The sequence below is a fragment of the Eublepharis macularius genome, chromosome 12 (assembly GCF_028583425.1).
Source record: "Eublepharis macularius isolate TG4126 chromosome 12, MPM_Emac_v1.0, whole genome shotgun sequence".
NCBI classification, from domain to species: domain Eukaryota; kingdom Metazoa; phylum Chordata; class Lepidosauria; order Squamata; family Eublepharidae; genus Eublepharis; species Eublepharis macularius.
Window position 1 is genome coordinate 68,018,208 of NC_072801.1, and position 15,673 is coordinate 68,033,880.

Here is a 15,673-nt window from a genome sequence, read left to right on the forward strand (position 1 = left end):
TCTCCCTTTCCTTGAGAGCCTGAGCAGGCCAATTTCCATTTGGAAGTGAGGGTCCAGCAAGGCAGGTCAAGGCCCTTTTGAACAAGCTGGTTCCTTAGAGCGGGACCACAAGTGACGCCTGACACAGGTTGGACACTTGCCAGCTTCCCTCAAGTTTTGATGGGAAATGTAGGCAGCTTGGCGGAATGTTGGACAAGTGACAGTTGAAGAGTCCATTGGACAGCAGTCGGAGAGCCAAGCTGCAAGACCAGGATGCCTACATTTCCCATCAAAACTTGAGGGAAGCTGACAAGTGTCCAGTCTGTGCCTTTTGTCACTTGTGGTTCCTCTCTCAGTGTTCCATGTCTGAGCTAGATTTGCCAACCTCCAGATGAGGCCTGGAGATCTGGAATTACTGCTCTCCAGACAACAGAGATCCCTTCCCCTGGAGAAAATGGCTGCTTTGAAGGGTGGATTCTATAGCATTATATCCTGACGAGGTCCCACCCCTCCTCAAATAAGGTTGCCAGCTCCGATCTGGGGAATTCCTGGAGATTTGGGGGGGAAGAGGGACCTCAACTGGGTATAATGCCACTTTCCAAGGCAGCTGTTTCCTCCAGAGGAACTGATCTCTGTAGCCTGGAGATCAATTGTAATTCTGGGAGATCTCCAGCCACCACCTGGAGGTTGGCAACCCTATCCCCAAACCTTGCCCTTCCCAGGCTCCACTTCCAAATTTCCTGGAATTTCCCAACCTGGAGCTGGCTGGCAACCCTAGTCTAACCATGCTCATGTCTTATGAGTTTCTGCATGGGGGATTTTTCTATTTTTACCTTACAAGTAATTCCCCCCTTCCTCCATGTTTCAGTCTCCTTCTTAGACTGAAGTAACTCTGCTTAGGATTTCACTGATAGACACTCAACTAGAAAGTGGCAGGTTTGGAGGAAGGGTACGAGGAATTAAGGGGGGGGGACGCGATTTGGCCTCAACATCTCCCTCTCAGCTAGATAAAGATAAAGATGTCTCTCTGGGAACAAAGATCAAGATAATCCAAACTATGGTATTCCCCATTACTATGTACGGATGTGAAAGTTGGACAGTGAAGAAAGTTGAGAGGAAGAAAAATTGATTCAATTGAAATGTGGTGCTGGAGGAGAGTTCTGCGGATACCACGGATAGCCAAAAAGACAAATAAGTGGGTACTAGATCAAATCAAGCCTGAATTCTCCCTCGAAGCTAAAATGACAAATCTGAGGCAATCGTACTTTGGTCACATTATGAGAAGACAAGATTCTCTGGAAAAGTCAATAATGCTAGGAAAAGTGGGGGGCAGTAGGAAAAGGGGAAGACCTAAAACGAGATGGCTTGACTCAATAAAAGAAGCCATGTCCTCCAGTTTGCAGGATCTGAGCAAGTCTGTTAATGATATTTTGGAGGTCTTTCTTTCATAGGGTCACAATAGGTCGGAGGCAACTTGACGGTACATAACACACACACGATCTCCCTCTCCCAGACTCTGTAAGGGGATTGAACGGGCTGATTTCTCCTCTCCCCACTTTTCCCTGTTAACTGACTCTCGCTGGCTCTCAACATCGCTGTTTCTGGAACATAATCCACATCAGACAATTAAAAAAAAAACCCTCTTCTTCTTTGGTTTAATTCAGTTGTCATCTTTTCCCCTACGTATCTGGGAAGTCCTCCAAGTAGGTAGAGAAACCTGTACCTTGCTGTGGCTGGCCCCATTGTGTGGCTTTCAATACCCATGCAGTGACCAGCCAGTTTACTGTTGGTGTTGGATAGTTATGGGGTTTCTAACTAGCATATCTTTCAAATATAGTCTCAAATTGAAGGTCATATTTTCAAGACAGGTAGTTACTTTTATGAAGGGTCATCTATAATTGTTATTGTGACATCTTAAGGGTAGCAAAGACAGGAGGAAGTTTTTTTCTCACCTAAGATCGTTGAGGGGTTGGGTGAGGCCTGAAGTTCACTCATTTGTGAGTTCCCTTTTACTACTCTCCTCAGCCCCCTGCTGGAGGACCTGCGGCTCCACAATTCATTTTCTCTGTAACGTGGACTGGAAACGTCAAAGGGGCTCCCGGTTTCCTTTGTGGCAGGCACACTGTGCTGTGGATTCCAATGTGTTTTGGAAATCTAATTTCAATTTTTAAAAATTTTGATTGCATTAATTTTTTTAAAAGGGTCTTTCAGATTTTGCATTTCTCCAGCCTCTTGGCTTGCCTCTTTAGTTTGCATTGTTGGTGAAATTTTTCTGGGCGCCGAATTAATGTTTTTAATAAGCATAGATCCCCCCCTTCTCCCCTATTATCCTTGGCCTTAGAAGTTAATTGCCCCAGATGTGGCTAAGCTTACAGAAAGAGATCTTGGACGGCTGATCTTGATGCCCTTTTAGGGTCTTCCAGCTCTACAATTTCATCTTCTCAATCGTCTTGCACAGAAATTGATCAGATTCAGTTGCATCATGTGACACCTCCTGTACTGGGCTTGTTTGTTTTGCAGTTCTACGTACTGGGGGCGGTGCTGGCCCCGATCCGTGTCGCTTTGGCCTTCATCGTTCTGTTCCTCATATGGCCCTTCGCTCTTCTCCAGGTGGTGGGGCTCCCAGAGGAGACGCTGCAGGAACCCTTCTCGGGATGGAGAAAGTAAGCAGCAGCTTGGTATGAACTGGGAAGTTTCCACACTACTCACCTTCATCTGGAACGCTGCGGAACGTCGCGAAAAAAAGCAGAAGATAGCATCTTCTCATGCAAGTTTTGCGCGATGTCACGCAAAACTCGCGCGAGAAGACACTTGCTGATTCCGCACACGTCGGATAATGCACTTTCAATGCACTTTATCAATAGTTTGATGTGGATTTTTTGTTCCGCGCACAAAAAAATCCGTTTCAAATGATCTATAAAGAGGATTGGAAGTGCATTATCCAACGTGTGCGGAATCACTCGCTATCTTCCGCAACGTTCCACAGCGTTCCAGATGAAGGTGAGTAGTGTGGAAATGGCCTTGGTTTGGGGAATTGAGCAGAGGGTTGAACTAAATTACCTGTAAGGTTCCTTCCAATTCTATTAGAGCAATCCTATGTAGAGTTCCTCCAGTCTAAGCCCTGTGCAGTCAATGGATTTAAAAAGGAACAACTCTGGATAGGATTGTGCCGTAGGAATCCTTGGCTCTGCAGATGTCCACAGTGCGGCTTTCTTGATGCCGCATCTGGTTTTTGTCCTCCACCCTTGCTTTCTTTTTCAGCACTGTGTCCCATGGTTCTGTCTACCTGCTGAGCCGCCTGATGTTCTTCCTACTGGGCTTCATGCGAATACGGGTGCGGGGTCAAAGGGCGTCGCGGCTCGAGGCTCCTATCCTGGTGGCTGCTCCACATTCCACCTTCTTTGATCCAATTATCCTGCTCCCCTGTGACCTCCCCAAGGTGGTTTCTCGCACTGAGAACCTTCATGTGCCAGTCATTGGAGGTGAGAGAATCTAGCATAGTGAGCGGGAGGGGGGAGGACAAGGTGCCTCTTGAAGTGGAAGAGATTACACAGACTTTCCCCCACATAACTATATATTTATTTGCTCCTACTGTCTACTTGCGTTGTGCTGCGGTTGCACAACAGCCTGACCGTTGCATGATTTTGTATCGGGTATCAAATTCAGCATACCGAGAAACTTGCTTTTCTTTTTAACAAAATTCCCAGGCTTCTAAACCTCGTGGTTGTTTCCCTTGGGTATCAGATTCAGCATACTAAGAATCTTAACTCTTTTATTTGACATCCCTATTCTTCTAATCGTCATGGTTGCAACCCTTTCGAATAGGTTTAGGAGTGTGTGAACAATAGCTGGCAATTAACTCTCCGAAGTCATCAGGGCTGCTTCTGCATAGCAAAAGCAGAATAAATTGTGAAAATTAAGCACACACATGCAAATCAGCATCATTTGTGTGGCTTAGAGAATTCTGAGGTTTTTTTTCCTAGTGAAGAATTTTAAGAAGAGGTCTGTTGGATCGGATGAGTGGTCTATCTGGTCCAACATCCTTTTTCACACAGTGGTCATCCAGTTACTCTGGGCACAGATTCAGAGGAGTTAGCTGCGTTAGCCAGTTTGGTGTAGTGGTTAAGTGGTGTAGTGGTTAAGAGCACAGGACTCTAATCTGGAGAGCCAGGTTTGATTCCCCATTCCTCCACTTGAAGCCAGCTGGGTGACCTTGGGCTAGTCACAGCTCTCTGGAGCTCTCTCAGCCTCACCCACCTCACAGGGTGTTTTGTTGTGGGGATAATAGTAACATACTTTATAAACCGCTCTGAGTGGGTGTTAAGTCATCCTGAAGGGCGGTATATAAATCTAATGTTGTTGTTGTTGTTGTTATTAGTCTGCAGCAGCAAAATAATAAAGAGTCCAGTAGCACCTTTAAGACTAACCAACTTTATTGTAGCATAAGCTCTCGAGAGCCACAGCTCTCTTCCTCAGATGCATGACGAAGAGAGCTGTGGCTCTCGAAATCTTATGGTACAATAAAGTTGGTTAGTCTTAAAGGTGCTACTGGACTCTTTGCTATCTGGGCACAGATGACATGGACTTCCCCTGATGGTGCTTGCTGGCATTGGTATTACTGCCTCTGAATGTAGAAGCTCCCTTTAGTTAATTTTGATTTTCAGATTTTGTAGCATAAAGTTTATGGTAGAGAGGATTCTGTTATGGAATATCTGAAGCTTTCTGTTTAGCAAGTGGGCCTGTAGAACAATGACAGCAGCCCCCATTGAATAAATTTAGGCACGCAGCAGCAGTAGCTCATAGTTACCCTGAAAAGGTCCCATTTTCAGACCCTGGCAGCTCCATTTATGAACGTTTATGAGAACCAGCGTTGCATAGTGGTTAGAGTTTCAGACTAGGGCCTGGGAGAACCAGGTTCGAATCCCCCTTCTGCCGTGGAAACTTGCTGGATGATCTTGGCCCAGTCCCACCGTCTCAGACTAACCTACCCCACAGGGTTGTTGTGAGGATAAAATGGAGAAGAGGTTCCCCATTGGGGAGAAACAAATAAAGGATCTCTTGGGACAGGAGAGGCAAAGATTTCTAGTGCAAGAGCTCAGACGATCTGGCTTCAGAGAAGGTAGCTGCCTATGTTCATTGAAACAACTGGAGGAGCATATCATTTTTAATGAGGGAGGGTATCTTCTGTGCCCGATTTTGGATAGCAAATCCCAGGCTACGTTCCAAAGCCTTGTGTTGCAGCCCCCTGGTGAAGCTAAGCAGTGCCAGATGTGGTGCACACATTGATGGGGGACCACTTGGGAACCCTCTGATTGCCAGCCTGATTTCCATGCTGGGAGAAAATGTGTGAAAAAAATGCCACAACCAGGGCTTTTTTTCAGCTGGAACGCGGTGGAACAGAGTTCCGGAACCTCTTGAAAATGGTCACATGGCTGGTGGCCCCGCCCCCTGATCTCCAGACAGAGGGGAGTTTAGATTGCCCTCTGTGCCGAGAGCAATCTAAACTCCCCTCTGTCTGGAGATCAGGGGGCGGGGCCACCAGCCATGTGACCATTTTCTCTGAGGGCAACCCACTGAGTTCCACCACCTCTTTTCCCAGAAAAAAAGCCCTGTCCACAACGAAATAATATTTCAGCAAAATGTGGTGATAGAGGACCATTCACAAATCTGAAATGTCATATAGCCGGGGCTGCCTTGTGTATCCTGTTAATATGCCACTTTAGTTGGTTAGAAGCCTTTAGTTGGTACTCCTGCCATGACTTGGATAGTCCAGGTTAGCCTGATTTGATCAGATCTTGGAAGGTTAGGGTTGGCCCTGGTTAGTACTTGGATGGGAGACAACCGAGGAAGTCCAGGGTTCATATACAGAAGTGCAGGCAATGGCAAATCACTTCTGTTCATCTCTTGCCTTGAAAACTCTATGGAGTCACCGTAAGTCAGCTGCAACTTGATAGCTCTTTACCCACACAATCAGTATTTCTGATTGTCAGATTCCCACCCCCCAAACAATGTTAACTATTGCAATACAGGAATGTACAGAACCTGTAGGCAGACAGCACTACCTTAGAAGAGACATTCCCCCCTTATTTCACACATGCTTACACCACAGAGAATACCTCTTCTCTTGTGAGAAAGGGGGATACTTCTTCTAAGATGGCTTCTGCTGTGACATGCAAAAGTACCATCTAAGAGCAAAGAAGCAAAACATTTTCTTCTTCAGTGCTGCTGTTTTGTGTTCAGCTTTAATCCTTTGACTAACATTCATCTGATAATAATAACAATAACAACATTCAATTTATATACCGCCCTTCAGGACAGCTTAATGCCCACTCAGAGCGGTGTGTTATTATTATCCTCACAACAATCACCCTGTGAGGTGGGTGGGGCTGAGAGAGCTGTGATTGATCCAAGGTCACCCAGCTGACTTCAAGCAGAGGTGGGGAATCAAACCCGATTGTCCAGATTAGAGTCCTGCCGCTTTTAACCACTACACCAAACTTAATGAACGAAGGGTTCTTTGATGAGATTACGACCCTATTTTAAACACAAAATGTGCCCAGGAATGCTTGTTCAATTTGCCAGATCTCAGATTCAGGGAAACATTTCAGGCCAGCCGTATTTGGGACTGGTGATGTCTCTGGAAAAGCTGTATATTCTTTGACTCTTCCATTCTCTCTCTCCTTCTTGCCCGCACCCTCAGCCCTGCTGAGATTCAACCAGGCCATCCTGGTCTCCCGCCATGACCCAGCTTCTCGCAAGAAGGTGGTGGAGGAAGTGAAAAGACGGGCAACTTCCCAGGGAAAATGGCCGCAGGTGAGACCCAGGGCCAAGCTACAAGTGATGAATGACACTTGAACAGCAAGTGAATCCAGTGCAGAGCAAGTGGAGGGCAAGTGAACAGGGAGGAATATACCTGCCATTCAAGCGTCATTCGTCACTTGTAGTTTGACCCCCAGTGTGGCCCCACTAAGCCTCATATTGGCTCCGGTTTGCAGCTTGGTATTTCAGCAGCTCACCCTCCTTTGATTGCGTTCTCCAGGTCCTGTTTTTCCCAGAGGGAACCTGCTCAAACAAGAAAGCCTTATTGAAGTTTAAACCAGGTAAGAAGACCCAGAAGGTGTGGTCATAAGGACTGAGTTCCATCAGCACAGACACCATCTTGAAGATGCTCAAGTGATGTGCAGAGCCGTTCGTTTCTCTTTTGTTCTTCCAGGTGCCTTTATATCTGGCGTCCCCATCCAGCCGGTCCTTATCAGATACCCCAACAGTCTGGTGAGTTTCTAATAAGGGGTACGGAAAGGCAATGGACGACACCGTTCAACCCCCACCTCCCCAGCCCTTATGCCCTCACTAGAGGCCCGAGGGGGTCCCCTTAAATATAACAGGTCTCTTCCTTTTGCAGGATTCAACAACCTGGGCCTGGAGAGGACCCGGCGTGTGAGTAATTGGAAAGGGGAGTGGAAGAGGGGACAGTGATTTCCGTGCGGGGATGTGTTCGTCCCCCGAATTGACAGACAGCCTGGTGTGTAATCCTTCCTTTGTGCTTTCAGATTAAAAGTCATCTGGCTAACAGCGTCTCAGCTCTGCACTACTGTGGAAGTGGAGGTAAAAATAAAAGGCCCCTTTATTTGGCACCAGAGGCCGCCCCCCCCGCCCCCGGAGCTGTCCCGTCATGCTTCCTGATTCAGCACCCCCCACCCCACCCCAAGTTTTCCAAATCATCCAACTCTGCAGGATTTTGAATTCAGAATTCAGGATCTGCAGATTGAAATCCTAAATGGTTTAGGGCTAGGCTACGTACATGAATGAACACATGAAGCTGCCTGTTGAGTCTGGCCCTTGTTGTATTCATGTTGGCATTGTCTACTCTGACCGGCAACTGCTCTCCAAGGTCTCAGGTAAAGGTGACATTACCTAACCGTTTGGACCTGAGATGCACAGGGTTGAACTTCTTCATGCAAAGCAGAGGCTCTCTCACTGAGGTACCGGTGCCTAAGAATTGCCTCTGCATATATGAACTTACCTGTGATTTGAGGTCTTCATCTGGGGCTCCAGGTGTACATGCACACACTGATAGATGTGAGATAATAGGCACGCTGTGTAGAGCTCTCTCATCTGTATTGCCCGCACTTTATGACTATCCTGCTGGAAGTTCACCATGCCCGCTCACTCCTTGCCCATCTTGTTAAGATTTTTATTCTTGAAGACATATTGGAATGTATGATTTTAACAACTCGGGGGGTCTTATCTGTCTGATGACTTGAGTTCCATGAACAAATCCCGTGACGAATTAAACTTGATGCAAAAAGCTTACCATAAATTCATCCTTTCATGCCCTGCTTGAATGTAGGTTCTTTAAAAACATAAGGAATTATTACCTTAAGCCTTTAATTAACCAACCGTCCCCTTATACTCCAGAAATCCTGGCTCTTTTGCTTAGTGAGAAGGACCCTGCTTTTATTTTAGCGATCACGAAATACACCTCAATCCTTTTAGCACTTGCATCCAAGAAATAAGTCTTTTCTGCTGCTCAAGATTTATGAATCAATGAGCTTCTAAGGGAATAAAAGGAGGAGAAAGATGCAAAAAGCAGTCTTGGAAGGAGTTACCTGGACTGGAGATACAGTTCTGGAGAAGTGGAGGGAATTTCCCCGCCTGCACTTTCCCTAACTGAAAATCTACCTTCCCATGCTGCAGCTGCCTTAAGGCTCTGTAGGAAAAAGGCCAGCGATACTATGGATACCTCCAGGGCTTTTTTTTTCTGGGAAAAGAAGTAGTGGAACTCAGTGGGTTGCCAGCACAGGGGGCAACTCTTGGCAGGAGGTGGTGCCCCTGGTACCACATGCGCACGCGCAAAGTGTGCGCACGCTCCCAGGGCCAATGACGTCACTTTGGGCCAGCTGGAACAAGGGGGGAGTTTTTAAAAGTTTAAATCGCCCTCGGTGAAAATGGTCACATGGCTGGTGACCCCGACCCCTGATCTCCAGACAGAGGGGAGTTTAGATTGCCCTCCGTGCTGCTGGAGCGGTGCGGAGGGCAATCTAAACTCTCCTCTGTTTGGAGATCAGGGGGCGGGGCCACCAGCCATGTGACCATTTTCAAGCGTTTCCGGAACTCCGTTCTACTGTGTTCCAGCTGAAAAAAAGCCCTGGATACCTCTCTTTGTATGTACTGGGACATGAAGCAGGGTTTATTCCGACTGAGGAAAACAGTGTGGGTGAAGGGAGAATTAAACCCTCCCTTCCACAGCCCTATGGGCCCAGTACAGGACACCCCAGAGCTGCTCTCTAGCTGAGCTGCTCTCTAGAGCCAAAGGCAACACTTGCAGTTGCAAATCATAGTTTCTCCTATAGATATTGAAGTTCTAGTGCCACTAGTTTGATGGTTGAACTTCTCCTGTATTTGGTGTCCATCGTTTCTTTCTTTGGTTTGCCACTTCATGTATATTTTAAGAGAAAGGTGGCATATCAATATACTAAATAAGTAAATCATATTTTTAGATTTCTACCAGTTTTCTGCCTCGTTGTCAAGGACTGCCTGATGGGGGTGGGGGAACTGTAACAGCTTCCTAACCTCCCTCTTTGTACCCAACAGGGTACAGTTTTTCTACCCTATCCCCAAACCTCTCGGTGACCCCTTTCCCTACCCTTAATTCTTCCTGTAATTTCAGTTCCTCCCAGTTTATCAACCCAGTGCTGAAGAGGCAGTGAACCCTACGCTGTATGCTAACAACGTTCAAAAGGTCATGGCCCGGTGAGTGGCAAGGAACACGTGTTCATAGGTTATGGGGTGAAGGATTTTGGCCAGGGGCGGGCGGACATTATAGTGAACACTGTGAGTAAGGATCTTAGAAATTGGAGGTTGCGCTCAAAAGAGCAGGGTAAGATCACCAAACTGGGGAGCCCTGGGTTCAATTCCCCACTCAGCCCTACAAGGTCATAAAGAGTGATCTTGGGCAGATTTCTCCCTCAGCTTTGCTTCCTCACAGGGGTTGTGAGGATAACATGGTGGATGGAGAAAAGCAGGGCTTTTTTTCAGCTGGAACGCGGTGGGACAGAGTTCCAGAACCTCTGGAAAATGGTCACATGGCTGGTGGCCCCGCCCCCTGATCTCCAGACAGAGGGGAGTTTAGATTGCCCTCCGTGCTGCTGGAGCAGCATGGAGGGCAATCTCAACTCCCCTCTGTCTGGAGATCAGGGGGCGGGGCCACCAGCCATGTGACCATTTTCTCCGAGGGCAACCCACTGAGTTCCACCACCTCTTTTCCCAGAAAAAAAGCCCTAGAGAAAAGTATGTAGAGACAATTCTTAACTCCTTGGAGTCAATAGTTTACCTCACAGGATTGTTGGGTGGTTAAAATGAGAGCTGGGAGAACCAGGAACCAGATGGGAGGAAGAGTGGTATAAAAATACGATGGATGGACAGACAGACAGAAAGACAGTCTTTTGAACTGGCAAAGACAAGAGGCTAGGTTTTTAGTATTAATTTCAGACCTGGCCAATCCAGAGACTTCTTATTACCCAGCAGTGGCAGAGGCCAATGTAGCACCTCTCTGTTGCTCTGAAACTTAAATACTCTGTGTATATATTTAATGCTTTATATACCACCATTCTGTCAAGACAGACACCTGAAGTGTTTACAAATTATAAAATATAATTGAAATGGTCTCAAGGCATTGGTTGTCTTTTCAGGACTTTACACCAGCAAGTCCCTGGCCAGAATAACTCTCTTGCCACGTTCCCTTCAGGACATGCAGAGCTTTCATTTGTCCCAGGGAAGGTGAAAGAAGGGCTGCCCTAGTTGGTTTCTCTCAGGCCACTGGTGGTCCCTTTAGGAGCTGACGATACCGAAGTCCAGGCAAGGGAGCAAACTTGCCACTACAAGAACACACAGATCCAACACTCTTCCCTCTGTATAGTCCATGTTAGCTCAACAGACTAAGTCACAGCCTTAGATCCGATTCCTTGAAGAAAATATTCAGAATGTGAGGGAGAAGGTAGCTATAACACTGGACCCAAGTTTGATGCGTGACAGGAAAATGTCGATACCTCTTGCCTGGAAGAACTGTGATGTGGTTTGGTGGGAAGATGCCAAGAATATTCTTTAGACCTTTTTTCTTCTCTTGCCCCTCCCCCTCCTGCCTTCTGTTTTAGGGCCTTGGGAATACCCGCCACGGAATGTGAATTTGTGGGCAACCTTCCAGTCACCGTAGTGGGGAGCCTGAGGGTGGCACTAGAGCCACGCATCTGGGAATTGGGCAAGGTCCTCCGCAAAGCCAGGTGAGAAACTGGAGGGAACCGCTTGGCTATGAATTAGTTAGGATCAGAGATAAAGGAAAAGCCTGGGGGGGGTGGGGAGGTGGGACAACCATCTTATGGGCAGGTAAGACTCCAGAAGAAAGTAAGTAGTGTACTGGTTGAAGGAGAGAGGCATGTTCCAGCAGAAACAATATAGCAGCTGAGGCAGCTGTTCTTCTCATGAATATTGGCTGCTGTTGCATTAGGCAGAAGGGACAGGGATTGTGTAGAAAGGGGGTGGGTTTCTAGCAACAGCCACATGGCCCCCGAGTTCAGGCAGGTGCCCTGCACTGCTGCATCCTGAAACAGCCACTTCTGAGCCAAGCTGCATAAACGGCACCATGAAAAATAACCCAGCGCATCACCCTTTGCAAGGAGGCATGTAGGGAAATCCAAAAAGAGCAGAGTTAAGAGGCAAAGGGAGCGGTTTGTTCTTTCTGATGGCTTCAGTGATCTGTTTTTGCAGGTGTCTGACAGGGGGCGTCAAGAGCCAGTTGGATCTACTGCCTGTTTGTCCATCAGGGCGGCTAGGGCTGACAGAGCTGGCCCATTGTTTGGGGCTGGCCGGCCCTGAGGATGCGGAGGGGCTCTTGAACTATTTTCAACAGGTAAAATGGACTGGAACGTGGGAGGAGCTTGTCAAATTAGGGTACTGAGGAGGGTCAAACTGAAATAAGGGAACCTTTTTCAGAAATCTTCAGGAACCATTGCTGAAAGAGCTGAGAGCCCTGATTGGCTTGGACTGAGAGATCCCTGATTGGCTAGGATTTAGAGATCCCTGATTGGTTAGGATTCTTTATATCAGCTGTACAGCTAGCCGTATCCTCCCTGGTGTTGTCAACACATAACAAAATCCAGTTAGCCGTGTAGTATTCTGACCATGTCGTGTCTAGTTAAAAGTCCTAGATTAGTTGGGATCCCTAAGGAATAATGAAATGGAGAACAATAAAGGGGTGAAAACTCTGCTTGCAAATACAGAGTCACCCAAAAATGTAAGATTGGGAATTTTTAAAGGAATGGGGTTTGGGGATCTAAAAACAATTTTTTTTAGACAAAAAGCAAACGTGGAGTATAGGAATGAGGCAGGAACCTTATATCATCACCCCTTTCATCCGCAGTGCATTTTTCCCTCAGGACACTGATGGAAGTATGGACTCCCGGGAAGTGGCCCTGGCCTTGGAAGCATTAGAGAGGGAGTATGACCCCCAGGATCTGACAAGCCGTGCCTTTGAGGTAACTACCTTGGCTGCCACAATTAAAGTGGCGTGTGGGTTTGATGGAAGGCAAGTGTTGTAGAGGGCCAGTCCAGATATTGGTTTCAGGATAAGAAAATAGGAGAGGAAAGGGTTAAATTCTCTCCTCACCCCCATGTTGTTCTGCTCCTCCATAAAGCAATCTTGGAGGCTGCGTTTGCAAAAGCAAAAAGCACAGTTTAAAATATAGATGGAAGAAAAGTTTGTTCCTAGTGTAGCTGAGTCTCTCGTTTGGCCCTCAAAGTAAAATTTAGGGATGAAACAGGATGGAATGAAGCCGACATTTGCAAGAGGGAGACATTCTTGGTCAAATTTAAATTCAGGTTGGTTTGATGTAAGAGAGATAAACAAAAAGAAGGGGGAGGAGCTTTGGCCCGTGTGGCCAGGACTGTTGGGTTAAAGAGGCTGCGGAGCTATGAAATTGCTATTTAGACCTCTTTATGCTGCCTCTCCAGCAGGAGGCAGTGTGGTGTAGCAGCTGGAGTTGTGGACTATGATTTGGGAGATCCAGGTTTTATTTCCCATTCTGCCATAGAAACTCGCTGGGTGACCTTGGGCCAATCACGCACTCTCGACCTAATTTACCTCACAGGATTGTTGTAAGGATAAAATGGAGGAGAGGAGAATGATATAAGATGCCTTGGGTCCTCAATGGGGAGAAAGGCAGGTTATAAACGAAGTAAAATAAATAAAGATAAATTTTAAAAGTTCTCGAGGTGGCCCTCCAGGTGGTCATGGGTCTGCGGAGGGAAGGCAGTTGTGACCAAAAACATTCGGTGTTGTTCGTTCTCATCTCCGTGTCTCACACTTTTCCATGTCACCAGCTGTTCTCAGAGACGCGCACTGGGACGGGGGACTGCCGGCTGCACCAAGATGGATTCTGTGCTATTTTGCGTCTACTACTCGGTACACCCAGAGCAGATGGGGCTGAACTCTATAGTCGGCTCTGCAGGGACCACAGCCAGGATGGACTCACCCTTGGTGAGAGCCCTCATGTCTACACAGATAATTGGGCACGGAGCAGGAGAGGGGAGGCCTGTGGGAGTAATGGTAGGCAAGGTACACAGAGAGATTAGAGCAGGGGTGGCCAAACATGCTTAATGTAAGAGCCACATAGAATAAACGTCAGATGTTTGAGAGCCGCAAGACGTGAGGCATTGAAGTGACTTCAGATGAAGAGGTGGGTTTGGGGGAGTGTCCTGAATGTGACGTCACAGGAAGGGGTGGGGTTTTGGTGCAGTGTGCTGGAAGTGACATCACAAAAATGATGTCACATCCTTGCTAGGCTTCACCCCCAAAGTCCCCAGGTATTTTCTGAGTCAGACCTGGTAACCCCAACATTTTTATTGAAAATATGAAAGTCATGGAAAGAAAGAAGGAAGGTAAGAAAAAAAAGGGAAAGGGAGGGAAAGACATGGAAAGAAAGAAGGGAAGGGAGGGAACTAAACTAAAAATAAAATTTATGGCCACAGCAATACTCAGAGACCTCTGGGAGCCGCACAATATGTCTAAAAGAGCCACATGTGGCTCCCGAGCCACAGTTTGGCCACCCCTGGATTAGAGGAAGGAGGTAAAATTTCTCACTTTCTTTTGCCATCCCAATGAACTTGCAAGGGGATGCGGTGCAGCTAGGAAGAGACATCAGATTGTAATGAGTGGGAAATAGGGTCGCCAGGTCTCGTGCTATAAGGGGACACCTCCTGCCCTGCAACACTGATTGCTGGCCACGGCTCAGTACAGCAGCAGGTGAAAAATGGAGGGGAAACAGGCGCCATGGCAACATTGCAACACCAATTCCAGTGCAAACCCAAAAGTGATGTCCTAGTGTCGGCAGGATGCCTTAGGGTTTGCCTGAAATTGCCCTGGAGTATCTTGCCTTCGTGATGAAGTCACTTTGTGCGGGAAGTGATGTCACAGCATTGCTGTAATGCCTATGTGCATCACCCCACGCACTTAAACCCCTCAGTGGTTGCTCACCTGGTGACTGTAGCAGGAAAAGAATCTTTTTCATCCAGGGGAAGAAAATTTTGAAGGAAGGCAGTGGAGAAAGGTGCACAGAAACTGAGGGAGGGCACAGAAACTGAAAGCTTTAGGGAGAGCAGTGAAGGCAGAAAGTCGGGATCTTTTCATAAAGTCCCACAGGCATAATATTTCCATGCTGAGGTGCTCTCTGATGTTTTTGCTTCTACGTGTCCTATTTTTATGCTAACATGAGCTTATTATTTCTTTTCCTCCCCCTCCCTCTGTCTTTTTCCCTATCCAGATGAGTTCCAGGATTTCTCTCTCCGTCACCCTGACTATGCCCGCCTGTTTAGCACGTATTTACGCCTCCCCATGGCCCGCGCTCTGACCAAGCCGGGCCCCCCACCCACCTACGCTAACGGCATCCCTGCAGCCTCTCTCAAAAGCAAGGCAGACTGAAAATCTCCCAGACCTCTTTAGCCATGTGTATACAAAACAAAAATCCCACACACAGCCATGCCACACCCTTGGCCACGCAGACCCCCTCCCCCCTGCTCGCTTGCTAACTCCGTGCCGCCATGGTGGTTGGGCAGAGGGGGGGCGGAGACACCCCCATCTCAGGGCAACCGTAACCGGGGAACCACAACCGCAAGTTCTTTGGGGATTGGGGCTTCTCGCCGTTTATTTTAAAGTTTTTATTTTTGTTATGTTTAATTATATCATTTTATTTTATTTTACGTTTGTTATTGTTGACCTCTTTTTTTTTCTTGTTTTCGTGAGGGGAAGGAAGGACAGAAGGATGCTTTTGTTTCATTTTCCGTTTTGTAAAATATAAAGAAGTGCTATTTTATATATAAAATAAATATCTATATCTCTATAATAAAAGATACATGTAATATGTTTTAAAACAAAGGCGATTCCCAGAGTTTTAAAAAAGGACTATTTTTGGATTGAAGAAAGCAATATCATTCAGGTTTTTAGCCCACCCATCTTCCGAGGAGTTCAGGGTGGCATGAATGTCTCTCTTCTCAGTTTTATCCTCACAACAATTCTGCAAGGTAGATTACACTGAGAGAGTGTGGCAGGTCTAAAGTCACAGAGTTTCCTTGATGGCTGAGTGAGTATTTGAACCCAGGTCTCTGCCGCTAGGGCAAAACCAGAAAAAAACCCCTCTCCAACTGT

General features: G+C 47.0%; 1 protein-coding gene across 1 annotated transcript in view; it reads left to right on the top strand.

The window, feature by feature from the left end:
* LPCAT4 (lysophosphatidylcholine acyltransferase 4) overlaps nucleotides 1-15,403 on the top strand; it is a 33,069-nt gene extending 17,666 nt beyond the window's left edge. The window contains exons 2-14 of the mRNA XM_054993377.1: nucleotides 2,500-2,642; nucleotides 3,241-3,461; nucleotides 6,680-6,792; nucleotides 7,019-7,079; nucleotides 7,193-7,251; nucleotides 7,382-7,416; nucleotides 7,530-7,584; nucleotides 9,650-9,732; nucleotides 11,133-11,258; nucleotides 11,743-11,884; nucleotides 12,411-12,509; nucleotides 13,354-13,510; nucleotides 14,793-15,403. Coding sequence (XP_054849352.1) covers nucleotides 2,500-2,642; nucleotides 3,241-3,461; nucleotides 6,680-6,792; nucleotides 7,019-7,079; nucleotides 7,193-7,251; nucleotides 7,382-7,416; nucleotides 7,530-7,584; nucleotides 9,650-9,732; nucleotides 11,133-11,258; nucleotides 11,743-11,884; nucleotides 12,411-12,509; nucleotides 13,354-13,510; nucleotides 14,793-14,950 — 1,452 coding nt within the window. The 3' untranslated portion in view covers nucleotides 14,951-15,403. The remainder of the gene's footprint in view (nucleotides 1-2,499; nucleotides 2,643-3,240; nucleotides 3,462-6,679; nucleotides 6,793-7,018; nucleotides 7,080-7,192; nucleotides 7,252-7,381; nucleotides 7,417-7,529; nucleotides 7,585-9,649; nucleotides 9,733-11,132; nucleotides 11,259-11,742; nucleotides 11,885-12,410; nucleotides 12,510-13,353; nucleotides 13,511-14,792) is intronic.
* Nucleotides 15,404-15,673: the final 270 nt, after the last annotated feature.